The 13,048-nt window shown below is 59.4% G+C and overlaps 3 protein-coding genes across 10 annotated transcripts in view; 1 reads left to right on the forward strand and 2 right to left on the reverse strand.

Moving 5' to 3' along the window:
- The window catches only part of CPAMD8 (C3 and PZP like alpha-2-macroglobulin domain containing 8), a 70,815-nt gene extending 67,412 nt beyond the window's left edge, over window positions 1-3,403 (forward strand). For 3 of the 7 annotated variants that reach the window (XM_082707932.1, XM_082707933.1, XM_082707934.1), the window contains 3 exons: window positions 390-599; window positions 1,213-1,336; window positions 2,372-3,403. In XM_082707932.1, coding sequence (XP_082564058.1) covers window positions 390-599; window positions 1,213-1,336; window positions 2,372-2,393 — 356 coding nt within the window. In that variant the 3' untranslated portion in view covers window positions 2,394-3,403. The remainder of the gene's footprint in view (window positions 1-389; window positions 600-1,212; window positions 1,337-2,371) is intronic. The other 4 variants (XR_014305015.1, XR_014305016.1, XM_082707935.1 and 1 more) reach the window with 4 other exon arrangements.
- A 1,117-nt stretch (window positions 3,404-4,520) lies between these two features.
- Window positions 4,521-6,596, reverse strand: F2RL3 (F2R like thrombin or trypsin receptor 3). Of its 2 annotated transcripts, XM_082691604.1 has the most exons (3): window positions 6,291-6,589; window positions 5,052-6,022; window positions 4,521-4,732 (listed from the first exon to the last, which is right to left on the reverse strand). In XM_082691604.1, exons 1-3 carry the CDS (start codon window positions 6,397-6,399, stop codon window positions 4,658-4,660), a joined length of 1,155 nt encoding a protein of 384 aa, XP_082547730.1. In that variant the 5' UTR covers window positions 6,400-6,589; the 3' UTR covers window positions 4,521-4,657. The 2 variants fall into 2 exon arrangements, with proteins under 2 accessions (XP_082547730.1, XP_082547729.1); XM_082691603.1 differs by lacking the exon at window positions 4,521-4,732 and having other exon boundaries at window positions 4,824-6,022; window positions 6,291-6,596.
- A 4,417-nt stretch (window positions 6,597-11,013) lies between these two features.
- The window catches only part of SIN3B (SIN3 transcription regulator family member B), a 34,922-nt gene continuing 32,887 nt past the window's right edge, over window positions 11,014-13,048 (reverse strand). The window contains exon 19 of the mRNA XM_082744990.1: window positions 11,014-12,906. Within this exon, the coding sequence (XP_082601116.1) occupies window positions 12,676-12,906 (231 nt within the window). The 3' untranslated portion in view covers window positions 11,014-12,675. The remainder of the gene's footprint in view (window positions 12,907-13,048) is intronic.

Raw genomic sequence — 13,048 nt, forward strand, 5'->3', positions numbered from 1 at the left:
GGAGAGGGTGGGGCCGATTGGGGTGGGAGCACTTCCAGAGCAGAACCCGTGGTGCCCCTTCTTCCACGAACCAGAGGTGTAGGAACTGCAGGTCCCTGGCCATGAAGTGAGTGAGTGGCCACAGCAAAGTTCTGGGTGGGACTGGGGCCCTATTCTTTATTTTTTAAACATTTGAAATAAGTTTAGACTGCCTTCGTTGATAACTTTTATTTGTTTTCGCAAATAGTAGGCAAATACTTTGCATGAAATTCCACCAGATCAGGGCTCAGGGACTCCAGTAACTGTCGCGCCCCAGTCCCCACCCTGTGAAAGGTGGTAATCCCTGCTCCAGCGCCGACCAGCTGGGGGTTGGGGTCCCGAAGACCCTGCCGACTTCGCTTCGCCCCTAGGCTGGTCCCCGCTTGAGCGGGGTCCTGTGGCCTCCCCAGAGGAGGGGGCGAAGATTACGCGCTGTGGCTGCGCCCGTGACTGTAGCGCCGGTGGGGACCCGGTGTGCGGCTCCAATGGAGTCGTCTACACCAGCGCCTGCCACCTGCAGGAGGCTGCCTGCCTAGGCCGCGCCAGATTGGAGCCCGTGTCCCCTAGCCACTGTGCCCTCGGTGAGGACCCACCTTGGGTCTGGCCTCTGGGACCCCAGCTCCCCCTGGACATAGTGCACTGCCCTATCTTCTTCATCACCTCTCCCTCCTGCCTATGGCCTCCTCCCCATCACCTCCTCCTCCTCTTCTCTAACACCTTCTCCCCTTCCTCCCCATCACCTCCTCCCTCCTGTCTAGCATCACTCTCTCCTTTCTCTCCTCTCCCCTTACCCCCACCCCTCCCTCTCTCACAGCCCTAGATTCCCTTTCCCTGGTCCTCCCAGCTTTCCCCACAACGGTGGCCCCAGCATCTCTCCTCCAGGCTCTGTCTTTCTGTCTCTGTTCCTTAAGCTTTGTGTCCTCCCCCATCTCTGGTTCCTTGTGTCTGCGTTTCTGTGGCTCCTCAGTCTTGCTGAGTCTCTCCCCTCCCCCACCCAAAGTTTGTGCCTTTCTGCATCTACCCCCATCTCTGAGCTCTGTGTCCCCTTCCCTCACTCTTGTGACCTCCCACTTCCTGTCTGTTGCTCTGGGACACGTCATCTCCTTTTCACAGTCTCTCCCCGTCCCCCCCCCCCCCCACCAGGCTGTGTCCCTCCAGGGCGCTCCTACCGACCTAGCCCCACCTTCCTTCCAGAGCAGCTGACACCAGCCTCTGCCTCCTACAGCTATGACTATGACCCAGCTCTCCCAGATGCTGGGCACCTGGCAGCCGGCCATGGCCATGAGGTGATGGACTTGGAAGGGGAGGCAGAGGACAGGTGAGAACCAAGCCCCCCCACCAGCGCCTTCCCCCTGCTTGCCCTGGACCTAACAGGGAGTGACAGTGACCATTAGGTCAGCCTGCAGGTTTCCAGGAACAACCAATGGGGGATCCATTCTCTCTTCTCCCCACAGTCCAACACACATCAGAGAACAGCCTGTATGAGCATGGTGAGGCTGAGTCTCCCGAGGACACAACCCCAGGACACACCTTCCCAAGGGACCCTGGGACCCCGTTAAAGAAAAATTATTCGCGATGCTTGTTAAGATGGCAGGGAAGACTGTTCAAGGGAGGGGACTGGAGATAGGAAGCAGGATCCTGCGGTGGGGTCTAGCAATAGAGAGGAAGACAGGACCCAGCTCTGAATACTACAAGAAAACGTGGGGGTTTATAGCCAAGGGCCAGGGGAGGGGGTGTCCGGCACTTGGTCCGTGTGTATTTAAGATAATTACGGGTAGAACTGGGCTGATGGCTATTGTTTCAGTATTTGTACCATTTTTTCTTTCACGTGCCCCTTTTGCACTTATGGAATACTTTTGTAGCATTTCGTTTTGATTCAGTTCCGGGGATTAGAATATACACCCTTCACGTTTGCAGTTTACTTTGTTCATTTCCCCGCTGTCACAACTGAGTCTGCAGCTTCCCCCCACGGAGAGCTTTGGGTCATCACCACCATAGACAAGATATGCAACAGCTGCCCTTTGAAAGCCGCACCCCCCCTTCCCCAACCCTACCAGAGAGTCTGTCGTTCTGAGAATGCTGTGTAAAGGGAATCCTCTTGAGATTGGCTTTTCTTACTTAGCGTTCCCGTGCCATCCACGCACGTTGTGCGGGTCAGAAGTGAATAAGCTGTCCCAGCACTGTGACCCGGTAGGGGTGGGCAGGGTCCTGAGTGTCCTCTCCAGGGCGGATGCATCTGTTCCAATGGGCAAAGGCAGCCAGGCTGGGCCACTGACGTGGAGTTTAGCAGAGGGCATGTCGGTGCCCCGCAGGCCTGACAGCCCACGCTGTCTTTCTCTTTTCCTCTCTCCAGTCAGAGCGGCTTCTCTTCCTAACGCTCTGAGCAGGAGGACTTGACCTGGCTGCATCCTGTCCCTGTCGGCACTCCCAGAAGGGGGCCACTGATGGAAGAACTCCCTTGACTCTGCCCCTGGTGACCCTGGCTTCCAAATGAACCTGATGCCCAGAACGCAAAGACCTGCCTCGATGGATGACGGGTCTCCTCCGGCCCTCTGTCAACAGCAGGGTCGGCCTCAACCCTCCCCCCACCCGCCTCCCCAGCTGCACTTGGGGCTGGGCAACCCCCTTCTCGGGCCAGAGCAGCTCCCGCTCCAGGAGATGGGATGTTCCTGAGAAGGACCCGTGGCCAAAGGCCTCTGATGGAAGAGACACGATGACATTTAACCAAATCAGGAACATAGATGGCATCCATCCCCTTATCACCAACTTCGAAGTGAAACAGGCCACCTTTCTCCAAAATGCAAAGCTTAGGCTCCCTTTGGGGCACCTGGGCTGATGAGCCCCTGGACCTAGACCTCGAATTGTCCCCTAATGATCACAGTCCCCACACCCCTCCATCTTACCCCAGGGGTCCCCGAATGTTTGATGCTGACAGCACCAGGCCCTCAGGGAAAGCCTCAGGGCCTCAACCCCTGAGCCCCTGACTTCCTGGCGTCCCACATGGGGACTGCTCTCTCCCAGCATCCCGGAGGGGGAGCCCAGCTCTGCAACCAGACCTGCCTTCTGCCGGGGGTGGGGGGTGGGGGTGGGGGGGGTTGTGCCTCTCAGCTGTGGTCCATTCCTCTTTGTGATCCTCAGGGGATGACTGTTTCTGGTCCCGCAATGGCATGGCCTGTCTTCTCCCCTGTGCGGTGGTATTTATTGCTGCCAACGCTGCTCATCTCTGACCTCCAGCAGGGACAGCACAGAAACCCTGAGGGCACTACCCAGCCACTGGGTCCCTGGTGTGCCACCCCGGCCACTTCCCGCTTCCCTTACCCCCACCCGCACCCCTGCTCCCTGTGGAGGCCACTCCCGTAATAAAAGCTCCCGTAATAAAAGCTCACTCCCAGAGTCACAGACAGGCTTCGGCCTGGGGGAGGGGCAGCCCAGAGGGTGGGAGCCCCAGCTCCCATCAGGCCCCTCAGCACCTCTGTTCTCCAGTCTCCAGCTCAGCCTTTCGGAGCGGGTGGAGAGGAGTGTTTCAAATACCTGCACTCCAACATAATCGTAGGCTCCTATGCATTTGTAAGAAATTATGCCAGTACAGAGAGGTCCCGGGTACTGTTCACCCAGCCGCCCCCCCACCTGCGGTGACATCTTGGAAAACTCCGACTTGGTCAACCACGCTGTTGACATGGATACACTGCGCTGATCTTACACTTCCCCAGGCTCGCCGGCACGTGCGTGTGTCCTAGGGCTCCCTGCCCACTGGCTCATTTTTTCCCTAAGCCAGATACATATGGGCCCTGATGGGGAGCCCAAGAATGGCCCCCACTTCCCTCTGTCTTGGGGAAGCCTGCTTACTCCCACAGTTGATGCCTCCATGACTCTGGACACAGTGCTCAATGCTGTTCTCCAGGGTGGGGTCAGTGGCTCCCCTTCCCCACGTGGTAGGTACCCTTCCCCTGCATTCAGAACAGCTCAGACCCAGGGTAAACAGCTCGGGGTGGGGGGCGCGGGGCTGTAGCCCTCTCTCCCACCAGGCCCACCCATCCACTCTGCAGTTGCCCACCCACCTGGTCCTGGGGTGGTGGGGGACATTAACATAAAGAAGAGTCAGACCTTGGGTTAGGAGGAAGAGGTACTGTCCTGCCGCCAGGGTGACAGAGGGTGACAGTCCTGTGTGTCCCAATGACAGGCCACACCAGGCCTTGGGGAGAAGAATGAGGGCTTCTACAGTGATTGTCCAGGAGATGCCCCACGCCCTGAAGCCCATCCCAGAGCTAGACCCTGGGCTATGGGGAAGGAGGACTGCCAACCAGCCTCCTGGTCACCTGGGCCATGAGGGAGTGGGGGCCCAAGCCTTCTCCTGAGAGGGGTCCTGCACCTGGTGCACACGAGCATCAGCCCTGCCTCCACCCCACCTCCGACGCAAGGGAGCAGGCTGGTCCTGGGAATATGCATTTCACCCCCATATTAATTTTTTTTTGCACTGCTCTAACCAAAAAACACAAAACAGGTGACTTAAAACAACAAATTTATTCTCTGACAGTTCTGGAGGCCATAAGCTTGAGATCAAGGTGTGAGCAGGGTTCGCTTCTGCGGGGGGACTCCGAGGGAGGGTGTCTCAGGCTGCCCACCTGGCTTCTGGTGGCTGCTAGCAGTCGTCCTGTTTCCTGGCTGCGGCTGCGTCACCCCCATGTCTGCCTTCGGATTCAGATGACCTCCTTCCCTGTGTGTATGTGTGGCCTCTCCTTATAAGGACACTGGTCACAGGGGATTTAGGGTCTCCCCCTACGCCAGTGTGACCAAATTGTAATAACACCTGCAAAGGGACCCTATTTCCAGATAAGCTCCCATTCAAGGGTTCCCCATAGATGTGAATTGGGAGGGAGATCCCCCGCTCCACCCCCTGCAACCCACCTCTCCATTTGCCCCGCCTTCTGGAGGGGGGGGCGTCACACGAGTGAGGTGGACCGTGTGCCCTGGGTTCCCCCCTCCCTGGAGGCTGTGGAGGCGCCCTGAGCCCCGCAGAGCAGCCCCTCCCGCACCTTGTCCCTGAACTCCACAGACACGTAGTAGTAGATGAAGGGGTCCACGCAGCTGTTGAGGGTGCTGAGAGCCAGGCTGGGCACGTAGGCGGCGTACAGGTCGCCCCAGGCGTCGGGGCGCGGGTCAGAGTAGTGCAGCAGCAGCAGGACGTTGCTGGGCACGAAGAAGGCCAGGGCCGAGGCCAGCACGAGCGCGGTGAGCATCCGCGCGTGCCCGTAGCGCGGGCCCCCGGCCGCCAGCGCACACAGGGTGGCCCCGTAGCTCAGCAGCATCACCAGCAGCGGCAGGAAGCAGCCGAGCACCGCCAGGCAGAGGAAGGCGGGTCGCCAGTAGGAGGCCTGAGCACCCAGGGGCAGCGCGTCGTGGCACAGCACGTGGTCCGAGTGCGACAAGCGGAAGGTCTGCTGCTGCAGCGCCAGGGGCAGCGCCAGGGCGACGGCCACCACCCAGGCCGCGGCGCAGAGCCCGGTGGCCAGGCGCCAGCCTCGCAGGGTGAGGGCGCGGAAGGGGTGCACCACGCCGAGGTAGCGGTCCAGACTGACGGCCACCAGCAGCAGCACCGAGCCGTACATGTGGCCGTAAAGCGCGGCGGTGGTCGCGCGGCAGGCGGCCTCGCCGAACGGCCAGTGCTGGTTCTGCAGGTGGTAGGCGACTCGCAGCGGCAGCGTCAAAGCCAGCAGGAGGTCAGCGGCCGCCAGGTTCATCAGCAGCATGGTGGAGGGCAGCCGCGGCACCCGGGTGGCCAGCACCCACAGCGCCAGACCGTTGGCGGGCAGCCCCACCAGCAGGGTCAGCCCGTAGAGCGCGGGCACCAGCCTCGTGGACACCCAGCCCAGCAGCAGTGCCCGAGAGCTGTCTGGGAGCTCCAGAATGTTGCTGTTGTTGGCCCAGAGCTGACCCGGGAAGCTGCGTGGGTGGGGGGAGTGAGGGGTCTCCTCCTGGGGCCCGGTGAAGGGCCCCAGTGTGCCATCTGGGGGAAAGGGGATACAGGTGTTGAGAGTCTGGGAGTTTCCTCCACCTACACTGCCCCCAAACCCCTGATGCTTCCTTGGGCGGGCGGGGGGGGGGCTACAGTCCAGGCCCCAACTCTCAGGAGCCCTCAGCTTGGTGGATTAGAGCCGGACACAGTCCTGTGGGCTCAGGACTGGGCTGGAGGAACCCCCCTCCCCAATTCCCTGTCTCCTACTCCTCAACTGTAGGCCTCCCTCCAGTTCCAAGACAGGCCCAAGGTCACTCACCATTATCTCCTCCTGCGCTCCCCATCTCATCGTAGGTGAGAGTGTTCTGGCTGTCATCTTCCAGGCTGAACCCCAGCACCATGGGCCACAGCAGTGCAAGTGCCCACATGCTGTCAAAGCTCGGCACAGCCAGCTGCTCTGGGCTATGGCCGCTGACCTCAGGCTTCCTGCCGGGCTGACCCCCACCCCCAGCTTCCTGACTGCCAGTGGAGGAGTGGACAGGGCCCAGGGAGATAAACCAACCCCTGCCCCCAACAAGCCTGTGGCAGGCCCGTGGTATGGGCTGAGGAGGCCTGGTGACTAGAGTCATACACAACGCGAGGTCCGGGTGCTGGGCCGGCGAGATGGGGGAGGAAGTTCCAGGCTGCAGTTCCCTCCTTCAGCCTTTGTCCAGCCCAGAAAGCCTCTATGGGCCAAGTGGCTGCTTCCTGCTGCCCAGTCGTGTCTGCAGCCCCTGTTCCCATGACAGCCCGCCAGGTCACGTACTCAGGGATTCTTGGCCCTTCCTGAAACCTCTCCCCATCTCCTGTCTGTGCCTGCCTGGATCACAGCCCTGCCTCCCAGGTCATAGATCAGAGCACGTGACTGATCTCTCCCTGTCCGAGCACCCCAGGTCCCCTCGGGGGCCGCCTGCCTTATTGTGGCCTCCCTCATTCCCCAGCACGCTGCCCTGGGCGGGCAGGCCCAAAGCGAGGTGCAGAGAGGGGAGGCACTTTGTGAGGCTGCAGTCCGCTGAAGGTGTCTGAAGAGGTCTTGGTCCTCGGCCCGGACCCCTGATGCTGACCTATGCTATCCTGGGAGTGGAGAGGAGCCCCTTCGGCTCCCTTCAGTCCTGGCTCCATCCTCAGCCCGGGGCTGCTGGGAATGGTCATGGCCACACCTCAGCCTGAGAGTGGTGGTCAGGTCAGCCCAGGACAGAGGGCACAGAGGGCCGCTGAGCCACCACCACCCTCCTCTGGGCCCTCCACTTCCCTGCACTCAGATGGGGCTGCTGTGTAGCTGGAAAAAAGCCAAGGGTCCTCAGAGGGCCTCTGTCTTCTGCACACAATCCCCTCTGATGTCCCTCTGGGGAGAGGCCTTGAGTATCTTGCCCTGGAGGTTCTCAACCAGTATGGTCAGGGTTGGGTCACGGTGGCGGTGGGGGAGGGGGACCTGAGAGCAGGAGGACCCTGAGGGGGCGGTGGGGGGTCAAGGAAGGAGAAATGAACTAGGGGTGGTAGAAGGAGAGTGATGTGGCCATGTCCTGCTTCTGGGAGCCTTAATCTAGCCACACACTCAAGGTCACAGGGACCAGCCAGGAAGTGACCGAGCAGTCCTGGACAGAGTCAGTGCAGCTGAGGGTGAGACACCGAGGTCCCTGCCCCCAGCCCAGGGTTGGGGGACCAAGGCCTAGAGTTCCGGCTGAGACAGGGTCCTAGCCAGGAGCCTCCCACATTTCTGGACTGTTTCTACCAGCACTTGCGACAAATTCAGCCACACCTCTGTCTTTTGGCAGCTTGTGGCCAAGGTCACTCTCAGCACACAGGGGAACCCAGATGAGGACCCCCTGCTGCTGTCCAGGAGTGGAACAGGGAATCTGTGCAGGGAAGGCTGGGGGGCTAGCAGCTGGGCAACTCTGGGGCAGGGTGGACAGGAGCCCCCCCCCCCCCCCGGGAGGATGGTTTGACTGAAGAGTCCCGCGTCTGGGAATTGCCAGCAGGTACATGTGCACAGGAAATCACTCATATAGGGGTATTCCCCTTGCACAGAGGTGGGGATGCCTGTCAACCGCCCCATCACAGAAATCACCCTGTGCCAGCCGGTGGGGGGGACCCCAACACTGGAGGCACAGGGTGACCTGTCATGGCGAGGCAGTTCCTGCAGGATGCTGGGGGCAGCTGCCTTTGGGGAGAGGTACTTGGGTGCCTACTTCTCTCAGTTTTTTTTTTTTTTTTTGTACTATTGGGATTTTCTATATCATCCATTACTTTAATAAAAACTCACATTTTATTTACTTATTTAGCTCCATGCCCAACATGGAACCCAATGTGGGGCTTGAACTCACCATGCTGACATCAAGACCTGAGCTGAGATCGAGAGCCAGACACTCAAACCAACCAAGCCACCCAGGTGTCCCAAAAACTCACATTAAGGGGGAAAAAAAAAAGGCAGAATAGTAGCTTTAAAAAGGAGGGAAAACCTGATACAAACTCGTCCATGATAGGATATCATAATGGGAGTGAGATAAGCCAGTCACGAAAGCATCAGAACTATAAAGCCCCTTGAGGGGTCATATGCTCAGGGACAGGAAGGAGACGGGGCAGGGGTGGGAGGGGGTGCCAGGGGCTGGGGGCGGAGGTGGGGAGTCCGTGTTTCATAGGGACAGAGTTGCAGTTTGGAAGATGCTGAATCCTGGAGATGAATGGTGGGGACAGGAGATGAAGTACCTTCTTCACCAACCATGTGAAGGTACTTAAAGCCACCGAACTGGCTGCTTAGAATGGCTCAATTTTATGTGTATTTTAACACCATTAAAAACTTACTTAAGGGGGAAAAAAAAAAAAACTTACTTAAGGGGTGCCTGGGTAGCTCAGTGGGTTAAAGCCTCTGCCTTCAGCTCAGGTCGTGATCCCAGGGTCCGGGGATCGAGCCCCACGTCGGGCTCTCTGCTCTGCAGGGAGCCTGCTTCCTCCTCTCTCTCAGCCCACCTCTCTGCCTACTTGTGATTTCTCTCTCTCTGTCAAATAAATAAAATCTTCAAAAAAACCCCAAACAAACTTATTTAAAAGGGTGGGGGAAAAGGGCAATCAGATCCGAGTCAGCAGCTAATGCTGGGTTCCCTCGGCTTGCAGCCTCACTTGAATGCCTCCGCCCCAAGTCCCCGGAGTCCATCCTGGTCCACCTCACTGTCTCCAGTGTTAGATGGAGGTTGGAGCACCAGGTAGCGCCTCCTCGAGTCCTTCCAGTATGACATCTCTCGGGGTCCCGTCTTCGTGGAGATTATGATTTCCTTCTGATGTCTTCTGAAGGCAGGTGGACTCCCACCACCGTGCCTCCACCTCCCCTTACTCCCCGGCTGGGCCCCAGCCAGCGAGCAGGGACATGAACCCACTTCTGGCCAAGAGGAGGTTGTTCTGACCCCATCCGGGTTTGAGGTCCGGCTCTCCCAACTCCAGATGGCCCATACCTCCTCCCTAGGACCTCTGTCCAAGCTGCTGCACCGGGCCATGTGCGGGAGCTCGGGGACACTGGGCGGTGAGACAAGGTGCTGGAGACTCTCGGGCGAGCTGCCAGTGGTTCGATGGTTTGGGTCTCACTCCACACCCACGGCCCTTGGCCTTCTACTGAGAGGTCCCAATCCCCCAGTCCCCACCCCACGCCCTCCTGCGACTGCCTTGAGGTCAGCTGGTTGTTCAGAACAGGTGGCCTCCTTCCTAGCCAGAACGTCAAGGGTAAGGTGCGGTTATACTTTGCAAAAGGTGTAACAGGATAACAGAAGAGAGAAGTAATACAATAGTAACATAATAATAATGGAACGAATGTGCACCAGGCCCTCCTGGAAGCCCCCACCCCCTCACCTCCCCAGGCACCACACGCGGGCTGCCTCCACCACCCTGGGGAGGGGAGGGCCACCTGTCTGGTCCTGTGGCTTGGTCCCTCCCCAAACTTGGAGGAGGGAGGAAGGGAGGTGCATGGTGGGGAGGAGGGAGGACTGCTGTGTTCATCAGGGCCGTTCATTGTGTGGCGATCAACTGCAGCAGACGGTGGCTTGGCACTATAGGCCCTTAGGATCCGGGAGCTCTGTGGGTAAGCCCAGGCCCAGCAGGCTGGTCCCCTGCTCAGCGCCTCGCCAGGCTGCAGGCCTGGTGTCCACAGGGCCAGGTCATGTCCCCTTCCCAACAGGACCAGCAGGTGACCCTCCTTCCCATTTATCATCACAGCCACAGGCCCCGCCCACTCTTCAGACCGATGCCCTTCCCTTTCAGGAGGCTGCCTGGGCAGGGCCAGCTCCCCAGGACACCCCTCCCAGTATTTCCAAGCAGGCCAGTCTGTGAGGACACAGGGCCCTGAGACCCATCCTCAATGTGGGCTCGAGGCAAGGAAGAATCTGGGACAGAACTGAGCCTCATTCACCGAACTCCCTGGGAGGCCCGGACTCTCTGTGGAGGGGAAAGTGTGTACAACCAGGGGGCACTGTGTGTGTGGGGGTGCCCATGGATGACAGGGTCCCTGGAAGGCAGCAGGGGCCACTTGGGGGAGATTGAGGACCACAGGCCCAATGGGCAGGAAGGCCAGCCAGGAGCCTCACGGGGTATCTGCTAAGGGGACCCTAAGAAGAGCTGTGGTCTCCTACTTCCCTGGAGGTGGGGCCCGAGTGAGTTCAGAGGGGTGAAGACGAAGTCACAGGAGGTGTGTTGAGAAGGGGGGCCGGGCTGGGAGCAGGGGTCAGGGAGCATGGAGGGAGGGTGGCTTTGTGGGCTGCGGGAGGGAAAGACCCCGTGTTGCGCAGGCGGAGAAAGCTCGGAGCCAACAGCAGTCTTTAAATTGGGTTTCCCACGGGCAACATCTCTCCTTCCTACTGAAAATAAAAGCTGAGCTGAAAATGAACATTCCAGAAAACTGTGGGTGGGGACAGGACCCTCCTGTAGAGGCGTGGGGTCGCCACTTGGGGGTCTGGGAATCGCGAGGGCGCAGGTGCATATGGGGATTCAGAGACAAGCAACGACCAAGAGACCTCACGGAGTTAGGTCAATATTTAATTTTTAACTTTAATGTGCAAATAAATAGAAAAGGAAAACTACATTCAAAACAGCTGCAAAGGAAGTACAAGCCCCAGAACAGAAATTCTTCAAAAACAGAAGAGAGGCTCCCTAGAAGCATGCAGGGTGGGGCTCGGTGGGGCGTGGCCCGCACCCCAGGCCCACACGGAGGCACGGCAGGGGCCACGGGCTCCCGAGGATGGCGCCGGGAGGGTCTGGTTCAGGAATTCCGGTAGGTTCCCTTCTTACAAAACAAGGATGTGGACAAAGTGCCTGGTAGACTTGAGCAAACACGGGCTAGGAGACCCTGGGCAGGGCACACTAGCCCTATTATAATCACCCAGACCCCAAGTCAAAAGCTTTGCAAATCTTGAGTTCCACAGGTAACTTCTAGAAAACTTCTAGAAACATGTCTCCACTTCCCAGAACCGCGGATTTGGCACAGCTCAGTTTTTGGGAGGGTGAGGGCTGCCACTGGGTGGGCGGGAGGAAGGCTGCACGCGAGGATGGTTCTGGGCCCCCCGTTGGTCGATCCTGGGCCAGGAGCCCAGCTAGGGCCTCTCAGGGTGCAAGAATTCTAAAGAGCTGGTCCCCCGCCCGAACCGCTTGGCATTCTTGGCATAGAAAGCCTTGCACACCTCTGTGTGACAGTTGCCTCAGCCCCTCACGCCCACACCGTCCAGGAACGGCAACATCAAGGGCAGGTCTGCAGAGTCCCACGAAGGCTCTCACTGCCCAAGGAACCAGGGGACTTGGCTGTTACAGAAGTTACAACCACTAAGAGAGCTTATGAATAAATATGTGTGCATATATGTATTTCTAGAATGTCCTTCTTAGGTACAGGGCACCCCTGGGCCCTCTCAGTGTGGGCTGTTTGAGCTCACTGGGAGTTTCAGGCTGAGCCCCCTCCCCTTGAGAGGCCAGGAAAATACAGGTTTGGAGTCTCCTTTTTTCCAGAGCGGGGTCTCCTCGACAGTTCTAGTGCTGCCTGCCCACTCCACATCTTGACAACGGAGCAGAATCTCAACAGTTTGGCTGAAAGGGCCCCTCCTGCTTTCAAAGTGACCAAGGATCCCAAGCATCAGCTTAACTTGGCCCATGCCCCAATGATCAGATGCAGGCAGGGCCCATCTCGGGAAGTTTCCAGAAGCTTTCAGAACCATTCAGGAAGGACATGCTTTTCAAGCAGATCCACCCCGGCCCGACTCCTTCAATGTTGGGGTCTCCTGAACGCCGACCCCCAACCAAGCACGTGGTTCAGCACAGACTTTTCCAGACACTGTATGCACAAAGGGACCAATGGTGCCCCCGTCTTGGGATTTGGCACGTGTGACGAAAGCGGCCCAACAGGTACATAAAGGCGATCGCTTGCTCCTGGGCCAGTGTGTGGCGCCTCCTCCTTCCAGCAGGGAGTGGGCCCCCAGAGGTCAAGGGCAGGAGGGGCTCAGGTTTGGCACAGGACAGGCCCAAAGGGAAGCAGGGAAGCCGAAAGGGATGGCGGCACAGGGCCACAAGCCAACACGACTCCATCGCGCTCCGGCGCTCGCAGCCTGTGGCAGCAAGGCTGGGGGACACACTGCTCCCCTCGGGTTGTTCGTGAAAAGGCCCCGGGGCTGCTCCGGGCCGAGGCGGTAGCCACGCGGGGGTTAGGGTGAGGCTGGGCGGCGGCCGTACTGCACACGGTAGCGGGTCACGGGCAGCCCGTGCACGCGCGCGGTCTCGCAGAGCGTCTTGCAGGGTACCATGTCCTCGTCCTCCTCGCCCATCAGCCAGTCCTGCACCAGGCCGGCCGCCTCCACCGTCACGTTGTCCTCCAGCCAGCGGCCGTGCCACTCCTCGAAGTGCTGGTGGTGGCGCAGCAGGACCAGGGGCTGTACCTGAGGGGGGACGGGTGTGGAGTCAGGGCAGCCCCAGATGGCGGGGGGGGGGGGGTCAGTGGGAACCCGGGAGCGCACCCCTCCTAGATGGCTGGGGATGGGAACCTGGGGGCACACTCCCTCCCTGAGGCCCATGGCCAGA

The sequence above is a fragment of the Mustela nivalis genome, assembly GCF_964662115.1.
Source record: "Mustela nivalis genome assembly, chromosome: 1".
Lineage (NCBI taxonomy): Eukaryota > Metazoa > Chordata > Mammalia > Carnivora > Mustelidae > Mustela > Mustela nivalis.

Bases quoted from the DNA above. Each gene is read 5' to 3' on its own strand.
- F2RL3 (XM_082691603.1), bottom strand. From the start codon at position 6,399: ATGTGGGCACTTGCACTGCTGTGGCCCATGGTGCTGGGGTTCAGCCTG. The intron at 6,023-6,290 runs GTGAGTGACCTT...CCTTTCCCCCAG, and splicing joins GAGCGCAGGAGGAGATAATG to ATGGCACACTGGGGCCCTTC.